Source organism: Embiotoca jacksoni, unplaced genomic scaffold (assembly GCF_022577435.1).
Source record: "Embiotoca jacksoni isolate LCO1_2020_lvr unplaced genomic scaffold, fEmbJac1.0.p SCAF_13, whole genome shotgun sequence".
In the NCBI taxonomy this organism is placed as follows: Eukaryota; Metazoa; Chordata; class Actinopteri; family Embiotocidae; genus Embiotoca; species Embiotoca jacksoni.
The window spans coordinates 7,888,245-7,908,888 of record NW_027185263.1 but is presented as its reverse complement, the minus strand read 5'-3'; the positions used below and the strand labels follow the sequence as shown (position 1 = coordinate 7,908,888).

Here is a 20,644-nt window from a genome sequence, read left to right as displayed (position 1 = left end):
CTACATAAGACTTATCACTACTACGCAGTTAATATTAGTGGAGTTTTTTTTTTTATTATTTTTTTTTTATATCATATTATATCGAAATATCACACAGGGATGCCAAAAAAAAAATACACAAAACAACCCAACAAAATCGGCACCGTTACCACTCCGAGTCGCTAGGGACGCTGTTTTCTGAACCGCACATTGGCACACGGTACTTCTTTAATGACGTAGCGAAAAATAGTATTAAATCTCAGAGAGGCATCGGCGGCTGTCTGTGCTCTGTATTTTTTTTTTTTTTTTTTTTTTTTTTTTTTAAAAAAAGAAGGAATGGGTATCTTAAACTGTGATGTTTTTCCAGGCTGTCTACCAACCATTTTCTTGTTATTATGCTGTACATTTGGGCTGTCGCTCGGCACGGAGCTGAGCTTTGTTACATGCGGATCAGTTATTAAACTGTTGAATATAAAGCACAATGTGAGACTTCACTCTCACGACGTCCGCTACGGATCTGGTGAGTTAACTCTCATTAAGCGATCACCGATCATTCATAAACAATTACGCAATGTTTTCACACTAATAATAACTTCGTCTGCCATGAATCGACCTTGTAATTATATTTGTATCGTGGGATGAAAATAGGGAATGACTGATTTCTAATGTTCAAACGTGTCAGTTTGACATGCAGTTCATACAGACTCCATTATGCAATCAGACATGTAATGAGACTTATTTTAGTCGATCAAACAAACCACCCAGCAGTTATGGTTGCAGGACGCCTAAATTACAATCAATGAAATCCCTTCCAAGTCATACACCAGAAAAAGCAGGGCAAGTTACAACCTTTTATATACAGCTCATTTGACCTGTTTGCAGGCACTGGAGAGCGTATAGGTGAAATAAACCCATTAGTTAGTTAGTTTTAAATCTGAGCAACCAGTAAGCAACACTACCTTGGTTAGGCAGGAGTTGTCCCAACACTACAAAGGTGGAAGGACTCTGTTGTTTTAAACGTTATACCAAATTGACTGGTAGTTGTATGGCTCTGGCCTGAGCTGTTTTCCAACATGGCAAACCTAACACAGCCATCACTAATTTAACACTTAAAGTATTTTATACACTTTCATACCATAAACAAATTGAGTAGTCAAAAGAACTCAAAAACAAGAGAGTTGTCACAGTGCCCAGTTTCCATTGTCAATTAAAGTAGCCATTTTTTAGCCAGAATCCTCACTGGTTTCCCTGATTTGTTCACCTTGAATGTGTCTAACGGTTTTCTGCTGACTGTGTGTGGGACAGGTAGTGGACAGCAGTCTGTAACAGGGGTTGCTGCAGTGGAAGACAGCAACAGTTACTGGAGTGTTCGGGGGACGATTGACGCCTTCTGTAACCGGGGTAATCCGGTCAAGTGCGGGCAGACTATTCGCCTCACTCACGTCAACACAGGCCGTAACCTGCACAGCCACTACTTCGCCTCCCCGCTGTCCTCTAACCAGGTGGGTGGTGTGAGAAGTTCCTGAAGACAGATGAGAGTTTGGTGTTGTGTGACAGATTTTCCACATGGCTCCCTGCAGAGATTGTGAAAAGGACGTTAATGTTTAAAAGACAAACTTAAAATGTCCAGCCTAATTCATAAAAGCTGAATTATGAGAATGCTCATCCCAAAAGTCACAAAAGAGGTGACCTTTCATATTGACTTAAACCCAGACCAACATGTTGAGGCGCAGCTGAGCTGACAGCAGCTTTTACACTTTCGGACACTTACCAAACTCTCTGGGAAAACAGCCTCGGGTCAGCGAAAACCTCTCCGATCTTGAGGAAGTGTGAGAACACTTGTCTACCCGAAGTGTAAGAAAATAGGAAGGTGTGAAGGTGTGTGTGTGTGTGTGTGTGTGAGAGAGAGATTTTTCAACTGTCAAGACATTTTTGCTTTACTTTTGGATAATGTAAAATGTGATGAGGTTCCTTGACAGAAGGGTATATAATCCAATCAGTTAGCCAACAGCAGACATTTCTATCAGGTAAGCCTCCAAGGACATATTCAAAACACAGATTTTATCACTATGACAATGTAAAATAACAACTACGGAAGAAGATTTTATGTATATAATCCATCACAACAGAGTAATATCTCTGTAGCCTGTCAGGATCTCTTATCAACTGAAGCCCAATACATAGATATTAGTGGCACATTTCACTGGAGACTAACGGGGCTGTACATCACTGCAGTTTTAGAGAAGAGACAAAAAACCAGAGACAAAATCAAACATGTCTTTGTTTGATGTGTTAAGATACCCTAGCTTAGTAAATAATCAAGTCTGTGAAAGTTTTGTACAAAAGTTTAAGTCAGCCGATGGCTCCGTTTGAGCAGCAGGAAATCTATAAAGGACAAGATGGGAGACTAGAACCAATATAGATCCAATTCATATCAGAAAAGTAAAAGGATTTTTTTTAGAATGAAACTAAAAATCACCTCTTTCCTCATCTACAGGAAGTGAGTGCGTTTGGCGAGGAAGGCGAAGGGGACCACCTCGACGAGTGGACGGTTCAGTGTGGAGGATCCGTATGGAAGCGCGAGGAGGCCGTCCGCTTCCTCCATAAGGCCACCGACGCACTACTGTCGGTGACGGGGGAGCAGTACGGCCGGCCTATCCACGGTCAGACGGAAGTCCACGCCATGTCCAACCCCAGCCAGCACAGCCTGTGGAAGACCATGGAGGGCATCTTCATGAAGCCCAGCGAGAGTCCAGCAGGGAGCCGGGAATATAGTCACCCACACACAGAGTTCTGAGCTTCAGGCTCCTTCTCCGCTTCTGTCTCTTTCCAGTTTCCTCTCTGGCTACCTCTGTCTCTAATTATATCTGTACCAGCAGCCCCCCCCCCCCCCCCCCCCCCCGCGCGCCAAAAGATGGACATTCATGTGGAAACACTACTTGAATCCTCACAGATCCAGCAGATCCACTCAGAATTAAAATGTGTGAACAGCATTACAATTTGCCTTAACAGGTACAAGTTGTATAGAGGTGTTAAAAATGATGTTTTACTGTTTAAAGACTAATCTTTGTTACACTTTGTGACATTTTATGTCCAACAGGAGGTGTTTCTCTCGGCTGTTATTTATTGTCACACTACAACACTGAAGGCAGTGCAGTTTTTTTTTTCAGAGCAGCACATTTCATGTCATCAAGTGGTCTTGTGTTTAGTTGGACTAAAATACATTGTTACACTTGTGCCTTTATCCTCTTTTAAAAAGTGGTGGGTGTTTAACATAGTGGAGCCTTTATAATCTTTGGAAACAATTTGATTGTGTTTATATGGTATTTGTAAGCCTTATTCTCCCGATAGATAAGCAATGCTACTGCAGAAAATCACCTTTCCCCCCCCAATTTAAGTCCGTTTCAGTCATGCATATAAATGATCCCGCACGAGTTGAGATGAGAGAATAAGCAGTTTTGTCTGTGGAGGTGTCTTTTTTAATGTACATCATTAAACTGGATGCTGTTTATTGTCAGTGTTTGATCAGTTTCTAACTGATGGGAGAAAGTACAGTGTTTTACATTCATGCTTTCAGTGCATGGAAATGTGTTCTTGAGGTTCAAATGAACAAAAAATCTGCAATGAATACCTCATATTAAAGAGTTTTTTTTTTTATGCATTGTAGGACTTCTTTATTGGATCTTTTTTGTGTTTGAGCAGGTTGGAATCACCTTGTAAAGTCCAACCTCTTAGCTTAACCCATAAAGATGAAAACTGATGAAAGACTGTTAATGTTTATCTGGACCATTACACCCAACATAATGCCTTGTTTGTCCACTTAATGGCATATTTTTGGTTCATTATCTGGCAGTTAATGGGGTTTGAGTGCATCTGCTATGAGGCTGTTCTCACTTGTTTTTGACCTATGCTCCCTAATTATCATGATTTAGAGTGAGTGCTGATGCCAGCACTGCTGCATCGGAAACCCCCATCTGACACAAGCTGTCAAACGTGTTAATTCACCTCTGGCCATCACAGACCGAATCACACGAAATCGAGTTACACGTTCTCGACGGTGGAGCCTTTGTGTTGCATGTCTGCAACACCCACTGAGGTTGGTCAAGTCAAAGCAGTTATGTGTTGCACTGCTACATTTCTACATGACCTGTATGGTCTGTCTGGAGATGATGTCAGAGCGGTGAGCTTTCTGCGCTTAGAGACGCTGCTCCTCTGAATCACAGATCATTTCTGTGCACTCTGGAAACTGCATGAAGGAACTGCATTTAGGAAGGCTCAGGGAAAACCACACTATGTTGTCTTTTTAAGGTTGGTATTAGAGATGACACTGCAACAATGACAAGTGACAAATAATGCAACAACCCTACTTCATACTGAGCTTTAAATCTTTAACATCCCTTCTTACCAGCTCATTGTTAGGCAGAGTTATATATAATTTAAGTGGCGAATGTTTTGTGTCACTCATTATTGTATTGTACTTTTTTGAATCTGAATTATTTCAGAACCACAAGGCACAAATATTGGTCACAAGTAAACATAGTTGCCACAGTTTCTATCAAAACAAGGTTTTATTGCATAAACATATATGGATATATTTTTTTTTTTAGATTAAACAGATTAAACTTCTTTGCATTTTTAAATATCCATTCAGTTGGTAACTATTGCTGTTTTCTTTCTTCTTTTCTAAGCAGCATGCCAAGGTTGTATTACATATCTGTGTTTAGTTTTTATCTCTATACAATCTACAACTGGTAAAAACATGTTTTGGTAAAAACAAATCTCAAAAGCAACTTTCAAAAACATGAAAATCGTGAACTGATCCCGTCCTGTTACAGATGTACAGTATAGTAATGTAAACTTCAAAAGTGTTGAGAAAAGGTCTTTTCAAACGAGTTTCCCTTACATAGCCATGCAAGGATGTCTGAATGGCACAACAATTACAGAATTGTGAAGATAAAATGGTCTATGCTGGTTTCAAAAGGGCCATGATGTTAATAGACAAAGGTGAAAACATGGTCCACTGGCCAAATGTCAATGTGTGGAGGATTTTTAAAGACAAACGAACTCACGAGGATAAGTGTAGCATACATTATACAGCAGTTTACACAGGACTATGAGGCAGTGAGAACATTCCATAAAAACCTAATGTGACTAAAACACACAATATACTGGATTCAATGTTAAGTTTAACCAGCCACAGTGAGACCGACAGACTCTACCCTACAGTAGATGAAGTGAAACAGAGATGAGAATGATGATGGTGTGACCTTGTATTTGCATATTTATGAAAATGCCCTCTTCTGCACTCTGATTTGATTAATAGCTGGTAGAAACTAGAAAAATGGCTATTACAGTATAAATTGGAAAGTCAAATATGTAACAGTAGAACATACATACCTACACTTAAACCAAGGCTGTGCCACCACAAAGAAAGATTAACTGGATTCCCTGTCTTTCAAAGACATGGAAATAGAAACAACAACATGCATACTGATTTACAGTATTATACATTTTTGCTGAGTTACTTGATTTTACAAAGCTATTTTTTTTTCATTTCAAAAGAAAGCCCTCTCCCCTCTTGCCTTTTTCATATTTTATCTAACCTGGACAATAAACGACATGGTTGCACATTAGTTTGATTGAAATATCTAATTTTGTTTTCATCAATTGCCGCAAAAGACAAGAGAAAAAAAAAGAATCGCTCCAAGGTCTTAATGGGAACTAATCAGTCTCCAATCCAATAATGTCCAAGGGGAGCACCGTGCAATTTAGGAATCCACATACATTGCTGTTATTGCCTATAATGTTGCAATCAGGAGTAATGAACACCGACCTAGAGCTACATCTACACAAAGGGCTGGGCAAAAAGAACTGTCACAATATAAATGAGAATATTAGTATCTATTAATATTATACTATAACCACATGTAAAAGAATAGAAACCAGGTTTGCTATAACTGTATTCTAATTATTTCATAAATGTGTTTATAAAACCTTTCAATCCAACAGATTTTTGGAAAAAGAATTTCAGGATATGAAGATATAATTGTGGCACAATTCCAACGTCAATAGATAAACAAGGACATTTCTTTATTGCCTAGCCCTAAACACACATCTTAACCTTTAAATTTAATCTGTGGTGTCATTGAGATGTTCAACCTCCAGTGGCTCCATTATAAAAAGAAGAGGAGCGTGATTGTAAACTCCTACAAGGTCTTTTCTAACCTTTTTCATCCCAGTAAGCCTTATAAAACCCTCGTGTTATTTGGTGTGAACCATAAAACACAGGTATGACCCCAGAAACTACTACAGCAGTCACCTTCAGTCTCCCATCCAGTCCTGAGCTACTAGTGCCGCAGCAAAGTGTGGGCTGTAGAAATAAAAGTAGTGAGTGCTCACCATCCCGGACCAAACTTCTCTTGGGATGCTGACACAACTCATATCAAAGCTCAAATTCAGTGGTGCTCTCCACTTCCGAACACCTTTTAAACATGGATGTTCAAGCGTTTAGCTGCAGTTCTCGTTTGAACCACTGGACGGCAACCTTTTCCAAGAAAACAGCTGTACCAACAATATGTCACATCTCTACTGTACTGTATATCCCTGATATAACTCACTATTTGCTATCCTTCATACATTCTGCTGTTGAAAGGAATAATACATTACACGAGCTAAGTAATACTATATATACACAGAAATATTCATGGGAAATTGGAGATAGAGTAATGTTTGGTGTGGCAGTGTATATACTGGCATGCTTTTGTGTGGCTTATATTTACCACAGCTGGGCAGTATTACAATGAGATGTTGAGCTGAAATAGTTTCTCCCAGCACATAACTAAAAACCTATTTTTTTTTTTTTTAACTAAAACCATAGCTCATTTAATTGAATGTCTTTTTTTTTTTTACCTTCCAACATTTTACACCTCTGACAGCCTGAGCGTACATTATATATGTGGACAACGCTGTCTTTTACACACCACACAAATGCAACGTGACCAACCGATCAGGCAATCAGTACTAAGGAGTAGTGAGAGCGGGACAACAATGATTCTTAAGTGGTCCCTCACTGAGTATTGACTTGTGCTTCTTGTAGATACACATAAAGATTTATGGGTCCCAAGATTGGTGGACTGAACTGAGGATGTAAAAATGTGGATGTTTGTACATGACTATATGAGATGTGAGGAATTTAATATGCATTTAAATACTGTGCCTGACATTCAGTGCCCACATTCACTCAGGTCACATTCAATGCAACTACTGGAGGGTAATTACGCAGTTTTCCATAATAACCATTGTTTGTTTTTGAAATTAGGAATGGCTCAAAGCACCTGATAAACATTTTCGGTAATTAGAAAATCAAGTTTAAAGGGTGGTCCTGGTCTTGAAAACCGCTAAATAAAACCCTCTATCTATTTTCACAATTTATACAAAAACATAATTCTTTTGCTGTTCAGCTTCCCTATGACCAGTAAGTCCGGTAACTCTACATGGTGACATCTTAAAATACACCTCTATTCATTTCATTCACATTGTCTGGTTCAAATTAAATGTAAAAACAAAAAGACTCAACTGATTGTTTAGAGAAGTGCTTGGGTTGTGGCTGGTCCAGCTTTGGCTGCAAAGACAAGATGTGAGGTCATGGCTTTTCTGTCCACTCCCCATGCTCACAGTGCAATTGGTTACTCCATGCCATTTCGCAGCATCTGATTGGCTGCGATAAGCATGACACTGATGATGAAAGCCATAGCGAAGGCGCAGATCAGGCTTTTCCTGACACACGTCTGACGATTCTTCTTCTTAGGATGGACTGGGGAGTGAAAGAGAGAAAGGTTTTCTGTTAACACAACTTTGTATGTGCTTCTCATGTGATGGTCACTAATTCATTAACTGAATAGTTTACTAACTTAAACATAATCCAAAAGAAATAGAAAATACATCTTTCAATGGATAGTTATATATTTTGGGAAATGCACTTTAGTGCAGAGAGTTAGACAACCAGATCAATATACTCTCACGTCTGTGTTCTTAAGTGTGGAGCTAGAGCCGTCAGGTAGTTAGTATAAAGATTGGGAGCAAGAAACAGTTAACCTGCCTCTGTCAAAAGGTGAAAGCATCTCCCTACCAGGCTAACACTCTTAGTAACAAATTCTAGCTCAATCGGTTAATTTGTACTAAAAACTAGTTCCTGCCACAGTAAGCGACAGGCAGAGACTTCAAGAAGTCACTGCACACAGCGAAAAAAAAGTACAGCAAATAACCATGTTTAAAACCATAATTAGTCAAATCATCCTTCCCTAAAACATGTCTGTATAGGTCATACGACCCAAATTTGAATTTATTGCGACCTCTAGTGGACATAATAGGTGAGTGATGAGTGACAGTTCTTGTAGGGTGGTTGGATGGATCGAACACAGGATTTTCTACCAGGAGACTGCTATCCATGTCCTGTTTGAGAGCAAGAGTCAACACTATTTTAACTTGCATACATAAGTTAACTTGAATGAGGTATTTCTTCAGTAGCTAAGGTACTTCTTTAAACCCAAACCATGATCTTTTCCTAAACCTAATATAAAATAAAATAGTTTTGGTGCATAAAACCTATTAAACTGGAACGGTTTCACAAACATGTTTATTATTGTTACCGTGATGAACAAAAGTTTGGTACACCTATCGTAGGTACTCTCCAACGGTCATATAGTATGCCATTTTGGCAAATGACAGATCCGCCTTTAGGTAAGGAGGTGTTGGTACTGTAGAGGATGCTGAAAACACTCTCATACTGTAGGCCTGTTTCAGACCTATTTTGATGTCTTGTATGAGGAAGTGTTGATATGGTAGCATCTAAGCTTTGCTTTTTGTATGGGTTAATCAAATAAGATATCATGTGTTAATTAGTGACCTTTACAGGTCCTTCAACTGTGATGGGGAACCAAATACGACCCCTGCGATCACATTACCAGAGCTCAGATGACATCTGAGCCACCTCCACCTGCTGAATGAAGACTTCGACATACAGTCAAAAGCTCTGGAAAGTTAACCTTTGTGTGTGACAGAACAATCTGAAGTCAGTGTTCAAGAATAAACTCATGTTCATGTTAGCAAAAAAGTTTAGAACTAAAACCTTGCTGAAATAATGAATAAACTGAAAAGACATTTGCTCTAAGTCTTTTCTGTTGTACCATCATAAAAAATTAAGATTTCAGAATTTTAACCTGATTTGATCTGTTACTTAACTCAGACAAATATGGATGACATTGCAGCTAAAATTTCTAGTTGCAATGTTTGACAGTTTATTTCTGTGTCCCACATCATGAGCAGAAGAGCCTCCAATGTAAAAACAATGAATACATGAGAGGCACAAAATAGTTACAATACTCGCAATGCTGCAGCAAAAACAAAGACAAGATGAGCGTGGTGGAATTTCTGTTCTGCTTTTGTTCTGTTTGGGCTGAGAAGCCTTTTTCCCCACAAAGACATAATCTCTGGAGATTGAAAGAAGGAGATGAGTACAGACAGAAGTGTCCTCCAACAGGCCTTGCAGCAAGAGAAACAACCAAAAGTTTCTTCTCTGTCAGCCCCCTTGTCTCAGTTTGTTAGAATCACACACTGCATCAATAAATCAGTCAGAGCTCTGACTCGTGGATCTAAGAGGAACTGTGAAAGGTACTGAGGTCCCACTGGACAGGAAGAAGATTGGAATAAAGCTGTTGAAGTTGAAGATGTGGGCAGAGGGTTAAATGTGGAGAGCGATACAGCTGATCTGCGTAAGAGAGGCTCTATGCCTCTTTATCTCTCCTTTATCCTGCCCTTGGCTACTTCTCCCCTTTCTACTCTTCATTTTCCTCTCCCTAACTCCATGGTTCACTCTTCCCTCAACATCAAAATCTTTGTGAAAGAGAGTGCCAAGCCAGCAGTTCCCTGATCCCTTCTTTAGCCTCTTATCTCCTCCTTCACTGTCCCTTCTTCGCTAAGTTTCACCATTTCCTCCCAACTGTCTCTTTTTAGGTCTCCCAGAGACTGTGGGCCAGTACCCGGTGGATTCATTAAGACTTTCCAAGTTTTCTAGTGTGTTTGATCTCTCTTTACCTTTGTCCTAGTCTGACTTGGTGTGTGTTTCACAGCAAAAAGGCTATTTTGTGCTCTGTACCACACAGGGATCAGGTATAGGTTTTGGTTTCCTTCTTCTACCTCAAGCAACATAACTTGGTCTTAAGTCCCAAAAAAATACCTTTTGTGTTTCACTTGGGCAGTTAAGCATTAGCAACCCTCCAATCTTCTAGACCATGGCTTTTAAACTCAAAGACATTAATGCATGACCTTGAGTTAAAAAAAAAAAAAAAAAAAAAAGATCGTCTAAATATGACATCTGTGGTCTTGAATTTGTCTCAGTATACTTGACATTTCTGTCAAAATCAACACCTTACAGATGAAACATCTGTGGAGGATTTTCATGTTGGTATAAAAGCAGACAGAAAAAGGAGATCATCTTGAATTTTGCCAAGCAAGGCTTTGAAAAGAGTGTTTAAAAGTCAAAAATCACACTCAACACTTTTTACTTTATTCTAACTTCAGGATACGTTTTCTCCTGTTGTCATACGCTCTCACTTTTCATAATGTTTCATCTTGCCTTCACACTCCTGCTCCATTTCCATGTTGTTCTACTGTTCTGGTAGATTTAGTCACACTTGTGTTGAATTGTGGTCACATAAACTGGGACGTGAACTCCACCCATATTTGACAATTGGCTTTTTGCTAAGCAAAGCTAATTGGCAATATACTGTGTATAACAGCAGACTTCGCTTCTGGGAAAAATGAGGGCCAGTGCAGAAGGGCCTTAAAGTGTAATACCACCGAGTGCCACAGGGGCCTGGCTCCAAAAAGGCTGTGGCTCCACAGACTGCCATTCAACTTCTTTAGTTATTATGGTGTCATTTACTAAAGTCACATCTTCTTATTAGTTTTCTGGCAGTCCATCTGAAAATAATCCCCTCATTAATTAGATATTAGTGGTAAGTTTGGGGGCAATGTTTTTGATTGACTGGAGGCTTCAGAACATCACAAACCAATGAGTGACGTCACTGTTGGTTGCCTCTTGCTCTCAGCTCAAGCGCAGGAGTGTATCTATCAGGGTGCTATTGCTGTGTTCAGATGGAGTCTTGTTTAATGTGTTCACAAGAGGAGTCCACTCAACTGCCCCCCTCTTGTGGTATTCCCGACCACGGAAATTTCAAAAAGCTCCAATTTCATCAATTAACCACTTGAACACCGAGCGTAATGGGCATTTGGCTTCCCATGAAGTAACTACGAGCTCACGCGTATTTGTTACTCACCTTCAATCCCAACGTGAATTAAGCAAATACAGATCTGGAGAACATCTTTTTCAGGTTCCCAAATAATAGGCACTATTCTTCCTCTCATCTGACTGTCAGCAGAACAAAAAACTAAAAAGTTAATTTCCTACATTTCTGCCTCTGAGTAGACAATTTGATAGGCACAGTGCAGGTTTGGTCATAGCTGAATGTATCGAATTACAGCTTAAAATATATATTCTATAAGTACAGGTATTTATAACTGTGAGGTTTCCATGAGAACAGCTTCCTCACCTCCCTCATACTCAGGGCAGTTCCCTGAGGTTTCATTGAGGCTCTCCTCTTCTGTGATGATGATGTTCTCTATGTCCTTCATTGTCAGGTGGTCCCGAAAGGCGTGGAACAGCACCTGCTTCAGCTCATCCAGAGATAGCTGCTGCATGTCAAACTGCAGGGGCACACAGCGATCAGGCAGAAACACAGTCATCCACAAACTGGCTTGATGAGGCCAGATAAATATAGAAGATAAGAATGAAGGTGGGAAATGTACAAGCGGCAATAAATTATGGCAGTTATGAATCTTTATTGGATAAATGTGCAATGTTCAGATACAGTATTAAAGCAGGAACTGTGTCAGTTGCAATGTAAAGCAACAGTGCTGCTATTTTTAGGGACCTGAATCAGTATGCAATCCTTTGTGTGTGTGTGTGTGTGTGTGTGTGTGTGTGTGTGTGTGTGTGTGTGTGTGTGTGTGTGTGTGTAGGAACATAGGTGGATAAATGGATGTACCAATACTATGCAAATACCAGCACACTTTACTTCCGTGTAGGTGGTTGCTTTTTTTAGTCCCTCTGTGTACATGTTCATGTTTAAAATGACACTGACATGAAAACTGAATCTATGCCTCTCTCCTAGTCACTGTCTTCCCTTCCAAAAAAGAAAAGTCGCATCCTTCCTGCACCCCACAGCAGAACCCCCCTCAATGCACAGATTCACATGCACACAGCATCCTCAAACCCACTGGCATGTATATGTTGAGATTATTTACATCACTGACGGCCACAAATACTATCAGTCTCTTGGTTTAGCACAACAGATGGATAGACTGAGGTAGGCATGGCAATGAGGAAGAAAATAAGGGGTTGCTAGAGAGAGGAAGAGAAAGACACTGTAAGATAAGAAAATAGAAAAGTATGAGGACGTCAAAAAAACAAGGGAGACGAATGAAGTAGTGGGAGACAGATGGAGAAAACAGAACTGGCAGACAATGGTGGTAAAGATGTAAAAGAGTTGTGATAGTGAAGAGAGGAGATGCTCTTTTCAACAGGGGAATAATAACGCTGCTCATGCTTTACTGCTATGCTCGCTAAACACCAAAAACAGCATCTTTCTTGCTCACCTACTTTAGGTACAGCAGCAGATATTGTTTACCAAAAAGAGGAGAGGATATAAATAATTTTATCAGCAGGTGTGTATCAAACCTCTATATTACTCCGATATTGACCGAAACGTGAGGATGGGCATACATTTATTACTGAAGCCAAGCACTGAATATCTGATCAGACGTGTAGTTAACTTATGTTTAAAGGAATAGTTCCACATTTTGGAACACAAATTCTTGCTTCGAGTTAGATGATCAGTATGCAGTCTCATATCTGTTCATAAATATGGAGTTACCGACACTAGACTTGAAACAGGGGCAAACAGTTAGTCTGGCTCAGTCCGAAGTAAAACAAAAATTAGAAAAAAAAGGGCAACCAGTGCTTCTATAGCTCATAAATTACAGAGGCACACAAGCTGTTTCTCACCGTTTCCAGTTTTTATGGTAAGTGAACTATCTGCAGCTGTAGCTTCATATTTAATGGTGAGATATGAGAACGATATTAATCTTTTATCCAAATCTCATGTATTCAGTGATTTATAACATCACTTCTAAAATGTATTTTATTTATATTCCTAAGTGTTTGTGATCAGATACCATTTAACATTTAGACAATGGTTTGCAGAAAAATACTGCAAAATAAAAATAAAAGGACAAAACTCAGGTATTGTTTGAGCACATATATGGCAACAATATCAGACAATTTATTGTGTGTTCAAACTATTGTCCGCTTTCTAAACTGTAATAAAGCAGTCACTAACACAACCAGACATTAATGCATCAACATATTATTATTTTTTTTTTATTGAAAATCAAGGGTCTCAATAAACAGAGTGCTCTTATGAAAGCAACTGAAGTGGAACTGTTGAGCACTGCCTTATAAATCTTTCAGGTCTCAGTCTAATAAGGCTTTCCCAAGCAAGACGCATGCCATCACATGTCCCTCGGAAGTACCATCACATGTTATTCAGGAGTCCTATTCACTGTAATTAAAATGCAAGCTACCCCCCCCCCCCCCCCCCCCCCCCATGTAAGATTCACAACGTTTATCTACCAGGGTGGGCCGCCCAAATCGGGCTTACGTATGGTAAATGTTGTGGTTCACGGACACCGTGTTTCAGCTTAATGCAGCAAAGGTTATGTGCTTTAAAATGAAAATGTGTCGGTATGGACGTAGCCTATAGATATTGAAATTTGGCACTTTTCAATATTGGATACTATCGGAAGAATTTGGTCAGTGCCATAAAAATATTGAAGTTCGGTACCCAGCTAAACCTTTAACTTCCGAGTCATGCAAACTTGTGTGGCACTCCAGGGCAGATAAACAAGGAGTTACATCAGCAGTTGGAGAGCCTTAGCTGTCGGATTTCTGCTCTCCGTCAAAGCCGTAGCTTTTCTCTGCCGCGAATGAATCCAGGGAAATGGAGGAACAACTCTTTGGACTGCAGCCGCAGGACAGACAACATGACAACTGAGTCCAGGAGCATGGAGAATGTACAATTTTCCTGTCTGAAGGGGGAAAGCCACAGTGGAGCTGCAACCTGTTATGAGGCCACAGAGTGATTTCTCCTTCTGCTCAGTCTCTGAAGGACATTGACGCACACGCGCGCACGCACGCACGCACGCACGCACGCACGCACGCACGCACGCACGCACGCACACACGCACACACGCACACACACACACACACACACACACACACAGAGTGATAAACAAGAGATCCGAAAGAAGACTCGAGAGTTTGCCCGTCAGAGCGTTTTGCCTTTTCCTGAATGAACTGAAATATGTTGTGTGTGTGTGCATGTGAGTGAGCGGTCGACAGAAAAACAGCAGGGGATCGTGATCAGTGACCGGTGACACACTGAAGGAGCCAGGACACATCAATCAGAGGAACAGGTGCTTACACGCCGTCCTTCCTGTCTAATCCTGCCTGCCTTCACACAGCACAGGCTTGTTTTGTCAGTCGTGCACCTGCTTTGTCTTCCCGACCCTTTGTTAAAAAGTCTCCCAGAGTGATAACCTGCGAGCATTTCTTGCTTTCTGTACTCTTTTTTTCCTACTTTTCTGTCCAGCAGCAGTGCTGTCAGAGCCCGATGACACCAAGGGGAAGTTTCTGTCTTTTGCCGAGAAAACAACTCACTTTTGTAAGCAAGGTGCTTTAACCAAAAGGAAAAGGTATGCACAAAACTTCATAGACGTATCCTGTAACACAAACATGGAGAACACCTGGTTGTATAAGATTGTAGGTAAGACTTTCACAAAGAAAGCAGAGGCTACAGCCAACCACACATGAATAATTGATAAACAGGATACAAAGAAACGGATTCAGTCACAGTTGTATTTGATGGAGAGAAAGAAAACTTCTCAAAATATGAATCTGACAATTTTTTCAGAGTCAAGGTATTGAAATTGAGGAGTCCCTTACTGCTGGATGAAACAATCCGCCATGAGAGACACAACTTGACAAAACACTTTACATTTTGCATCATTAGATTGAACATTGCAGGCTGTTTTAACAAATGTAGATGGCAGATTAGTCTTACTCTGATTCAAGGCCAGCGTTGGGGGTGAGCTATGTGAACTCTTTGCCCACTTAGTCACCGGCGGTGGCTCCACCCTGTCCTCACATCCTACTTGTGATGATGCAGTTTTTCACCTGCAACAGGCTGTGATTCTCAAGTGATGCTATGTTGTCCCCATTCTGCTGTTGCTGCAGTGATTTTCCTTGATGAAAATTACTGACAGGTGGTCGAGCTAAAGAAACTACAAGTTAGTGGACGAAAACTTTAAACTTGACATAAATTTGACTAAACATTTGCACCGTATCTTTGACACAAATTCATTATTACTGCAACAGATTGCATGAATCAAGCATGTTTAATCCCTTAGCATTTGCAGTCTACATCTGAGTGCAGACTGGTCTGCTGTACTTTGAATGGCATTAATCCATTCTAAAATAACTTTGAAAGACTTTATGTTGTGTTTAAAGCACAAAGCCTCACGCTTCAAATGGTGTAAACTATTTTAACAGCAACTGACTTTGTAAGAAGAGTGTGTCCACAACAAAACTGTTTTTTTCCTTTCCCGATGTCTGTCGGGGCAGATTCACGTCGAATCACTTCTGCATACTATTTTCACCATAAAAGTCCAACGAACTAAATGCTTTCCAGTTTGTAGTCTCTTACAGTAAAAGAAAGGGGTGTCTGTTAAGGCGTTATACAGTCTGCTCTGGGATAGTGGCTTAACGGAGATAATGGCTCACCTTAAAAATGATGATGTCGGTCTATAAACGACATTTCTGCGACAAGTGACTTCTTTCCAGCCCACAAATAATAACTGTTCTGTCTTACACACATACCACCTTCCCACTTTGTGCACTTATGGCTTTGAGTCACATACTATTTCATGTAGTGTATGTTTATTTGTCCTATCTATTAAAGTAAATATTATTTCTACCCATCACCTACACATTTTTTCAGAGGAAGGAGACCTGCTGGGAAATGGTCATTTGTTTCACCAATTAACTTACTCCTTGTCATTTGTGATCGGACGTGTGGGGGGCGTTTGGGACATGGGGAAGAGCACACCACTATTACATTACACTGCAGCATATACGGACGTCTACATAGCGAGTGAGTGAGCAAGGAAGAGGGAGAGATGTTTGGTTGCAACATGTTACTGAAACAACACAACATAAAACTCTGGTAAGCCTATTTGTGTCATAATATTAGTGAGTGAATGCAGGCGAAAAATAAGACAGCATCTGCTGTTGTCACAATTTCATTTTCAAAACTGATGTAAAAAAAAAAAAAAAAAAACATAACTTAAAAAAAATGCATTCACTGTGCATACGGAATTAAGGCTGCTGGAGCCACTTGTGTCCTGGAGTACACATTTACAACACTGCAGCAGGGTGGAAGATATACAGGGGCTGTTGAGGTATACTTTGAATAGGCCAATCCCAATTTTTGGTCAGTTTGGTTAAACTTGCTTTGGTGATGGCAATTTCCCAATTCCTCCTGACTATGTGACTCCATTAACAAGAACATAGAAATAGCTGTTGACAGGTGCCGGAAAAATTTACAAAATTGTCTGCCAAATAAATTTGATCCAAGGGAGGCCACCGACAACCGTATTTCAGCAATCGTAATAGGATTGATCCTGCAGACCTCTTTTCTGCTCTCGCTCAGCACAACAACATATTTCTTATGAAGTATAAACACAGTTATGGTATTGGTTAAAAAAAAAAGATGTGGTTTTTTTTACCTCAGCAACAAATGCCTGTCTTTAGGTGCAATAGCTTAATTTTCAATGGAAGACTGGTCACTACTTTTTTTTCAAATCTAATTCATCAACTGTCAGCAGAAATGTAGTAACTTGAGTCAGGAGTTTTTCAAATCAGATATCTGAATCTCCCCGAGGTCTTACTCAGACTCTGCAACAGTGGAAAATAAACAGCAACAGAGGATATTTCAGTAGTATAGTGAATCAAACAAGCAGGATAGAATCACAAGGGTGCACACAATTTAACAATTTATTCAACACATTCAGGGAAAATGGAGATGTACACAAAACATGCCAGTTCGGCTCCCTTCAATGAAGTCAACCATCATGCATCTCTCTGTGCACGGATATTATCTGAACATACTGAACTGACTCATTTTGACCCACCATAATGGAAAAATCATGGTGTGCCTCTTCCATCTTTCTCTTTTCGACACAATGACTCTTTTCCTGTCTCCCTCTGAGGTCTGTGAAATATAAACAGACACACTCGCACACAAAATGATCCTCTCGCAATCCTCAGAGACACACTTCCGCCGACCATTTCATCCCCCTCCTCTTCTCTCTTCCTATATTCTTTTGCTCTGTGCTTTCACTGCTCACTCCCTCTGTCCTCTTCTGCCTCTCTTCTCCTTTGTCCCTCATTTTTCCGGTCCTTCTTTTTGTTTTCTTTTTCGTCTGTCTGCCTTTCTGGGAGGTGAACATTTTAAATCACCCCTGAGAGGCACCCGCTGTCTGCGACCTTCGTGAATCACAATCTTTCGTACCGCTTCGTTCAATTTCTCCCTTCTCGTCTCCTTTGTGGTTTTTCTTTATATTCCGCTATCTTTATGTGGGGCATCCCCCCCGCACCACCCCCACCACGTTCCCCATTCCCACGTATTGTCCAGATCGCCTCTCTATTCTGTCATCTCTTTTAGCCGCGCTGGCTGGCACACTCTAGTCCTTCTTGCTCCATCTATCCATCATAGAAGCAATGTGTCTCATTTATAAAAGGTGTTCCATTTCACACAGTGATCCTGATGTTTAAATCACCAAGTTTTTGCATTGAACTTGTTTGTTTTCTGATGTGTGAATTATATAGATGGTTGTTTCTTCAACTATATTTTCTTAAGTGCTTGCACAATGAAATCTAGGATGTCTATGAAAATGTGGTCCAGTATGTATTTGTAACCTGAAACACACCTCCTCATTTCAGTGAGTCACCCTCTAAAATGTTTCTCCTCTCATTTAACTCAAGGAAAGCAGAGAACAGCATCCTGAGAGCTGTCGCCCTGCTCAACCAGCTGTCCTTGCACTCAGCCCCCTCCCTAACACACTCGAGAACACACACATGCAGACATAAACATTTTCGAAACTCTGCACTTTTCATTATTGTCGCATGTCTTACCAAAGAGGCACAAAAAAAATCAAAACCTCAGAGCATAACATTTTCTCTCCAAAAGAATTTTCGTAAACAAAATAACCACATTCAAAAGCACATAGACGAGCTGCAGCCTTAATTACCGCTGTGCCCAGTTTGAACCCTTTAAATCACACAGGCTCACTGAAATCAAATGCCTGCTGCAGAACTGTGAATGTTAAACACAAACGTTAACCTAAAAACATACACATACGCGCATACAGAAACACACTTAATTCTCAGCAGGTGTCTTTTCCTTCAAGGCCTCGAGTCAAAAGAAAAATAAGTGTGCCAGGGAAAAGAAGAAGCAGGTAGGGAGCCTGAGAGTGTGTTTTTGTGTATGTATTTTTTGCGAAGAGTCTCTGCAGAAACTAGAGCTGTGCTTAAGGATGTAAGACTAGCTCTGACTGCCGATATACACAGTCAGAGGTGAGGCGTAGTAAGTAAGAGGAGGAGTAAAGGATGAAACTGACAAATGATGAGGTGATGACGAACAGACTGTTTGCCAACAGGGAGGAAGAAGTTTTGTCTCTCACCTGCCAGAAGATGTTGTCGATGGTGTTGCCCAGGAATCCTTCTCTGTTGTCGGACGACAGCAGCTTGGGCCCAAGTATCGTCATGAACTCCTCGAAGTCCACCTGGCCATCCCCTGCAGGTAGACGCACACAGAGGACGGCAGGGAGGCAGCGGAGCACGAGAGAAAATCAGATACTCAGACAGGGAGGATGGCAGACCGAAACTAAACAATGCATTTTATGACAGAGTTTCCAGAAACAAAGAAGACACATCAACAGATGGGCATGCTCTCATCCATGACAAACACTCATCAGCATTAATTCACCTTTCAGATAAGATGTGTGCACCTGAGTGACTGCGTGCCTGTGTTGTGTCTCTGTGGGATCCTTTTGGGACCATTTGGCAAATTTAAATTCAAAGGACACAACTTGTAAGTGTTTGCATTATGTATTCTGCTGCTGCATGTTGTTTAAGATACCAATCAACAGTCAGCATCCCGTGGAAATAATACTCATGGAACATATCCACAACAGCACATCGTAAATAGCAATAACAATTTGACTGCACAGACTTATTATATTACATATTCCCAATATTGCTTTTACAACCAGTTTAAAGCATTATCTACTGACCTGTTTATTAAGTGTTATAATGAAAAGCCCATTAAAAGCCTCAGTATTAGTCTGCACAAATAGCACTGCTGTTCTGTACATAATTGTTTTCAGATCACACTTTATTTCATGTGGCTGCAATTTCTCTTTCTTCCAGGGAGAGCCTTCTAATTTTGTGCTAATTATCGGGAAGATTGAGAGTATTCAGTTAGTACTGGCAATAAATGAATTTGAATTAATTGCTGTGTAACCTGGAGTGTCTTTTAGTCTGGGCACAGCTGGCCAGCTGAAGATGCGAAAATGGAGAATTTGTCTACAGGCAAGCGTTCAGTTCAGTGTGTACATAAAATTACATTTTCAGTGATGCACAGATATTTATCTTTCCCTAAAATGGTTGCAAAATTACACAGGTTTTTCAGGAAGTATCTTGGAAATTACAAGTTTACAGACCCCGAAATTTAAGCATCATCCTGCATTACAGCATATTATGCATTTCAAAGAGGATCTGTTCTCTGTTCCAAAACCTGACAACAGTTTCTCAAAAATTTAGTTTTGGATTAACATGTTATAATCTTATTTTTAAGACTATAATGTCAAAAAAAACAACCTGAAGGAAGGACAATTCCACATATCAGCAGATCAAGAATTCTTAAGCACAAATTTAATGACATAAAACACGTCTGAAAGACTGTGCAGGTTGTCTGACATCCAATTGACATAACAATTGACATTCTTAAACTAATTATGCCAGTGGCAGCTTTCAGCGCTTCATTAGCAGTGAAATGGAGACGACAGAAGTCAGAGGTAGAGGATTTTAAAAAAGATACCGTCTCTCCTCAGAACAAACGACAGCTCCACTCTCAGATGGTCAGACTACTCATGGAGGCAAAAAGCTTTTGGTTTTGACCTTTGATATTTACTGAAAGTTCTGGAATCAAGAGCAGGCAGATAAGAACCAGCAGAAAGATTGACTGTCTTGTTTGTGATGCAGGGACTGATTAGGAGCAATTGCAATCCCGTAAGAATTTACAAGCAGAGACGCAGTTTAAGGAGCAGACAGGCTCTGTCTTTATTGTCTCCACGGGAATTTGTTTTTGACAACTGACCACCTGCTGCTATTAAGGCAGTTTAGAAACTGTTTTGAGGGAACACTTTG

At 40.3% G+C, this 20,644-nt stretch overlaps 2 protein-coding genes across 3 annotated transcripts in view; one reads left to right on the top strand and one right to left on the bottom strand.

The window, feature by feature from the left end:
* The first annotated feature begins 241 nt into the window (after positions 1 to 241).
* On the top strand, positions 242 to 3,640 carry sdf2 (stromal cell-derived factor 2). The gene is made up of 3 exons (XM_069146195.1): positions 242 to 499; positions 1,285 to 1,481; positions 2,477 to 3,640. The coding sequence occupies exons 1-3, from the start codon at positions 316 to 318 to the stop codon at positions 2,774 to 2,776; spliced, it is 681 nt and encodes a 226-aa protein (XP_069002296.1). The 5' UTR covers positions 242 to 315; the 3' UTR covers positions 2,777 to 3,640.
* An 868-nt stretch (positions 3,641 to 4,508) lies between these two features.
* Positions 4,509 to 20,644, bottom strand: part of caln2 (calneuron 2) — a 28,626-nt gene continuing 12,490 nt past the window's right edge. For both annotated transcript variants that reach the window (XM_069146196.1, XM_069146198.1), the window contains exons 4-6: positions 18,898 to 19,010; positions 11,589 to 11,742; positions 4,509 to 7,792 (exon numbers count right to left, since the gene is read on the bottom strand). In XM_069146196.1, coding sequence (XP_069002297.1) covers positions 7,665 to 7,792; positions 11,589 to 11,742; positions 18,898 to 19,010 — 395 coding nt within the window. In that variant the 3' untranslated portion in view covers positions 4,509 to 7,664. The remainder of the gene's footprint in view (positions 7,793 to 11,588; positions 11,743 to 18,897; positions 19,011 to 20,644) is intronic.

Excerpts from the sequence above, each read along its gene's own strand:
- sdf2 (XM_069146195.1), top strand. The coding sequence starts at position 316 with ATGGGTATCTTAAACTGTGATGTTTTTCCAGGCTGTCTACCAACCATT. Across the intron at positions 500-1,284 it reads CGACGTCCGCTACGGATCTG|GTAGTGGACAGCAGTCTGTA; the intron begins GTGAGTTAACTC and ends TGTGTGGGACAG. Across the intron at positions 1,482-2,476 it reads CCCCGCTGTCCTCTAACCAG|GAAGTGAGTGCGTTTGGCGA; the intron begins GTGGGTGGTGTG and ends CCTCATCTACAG.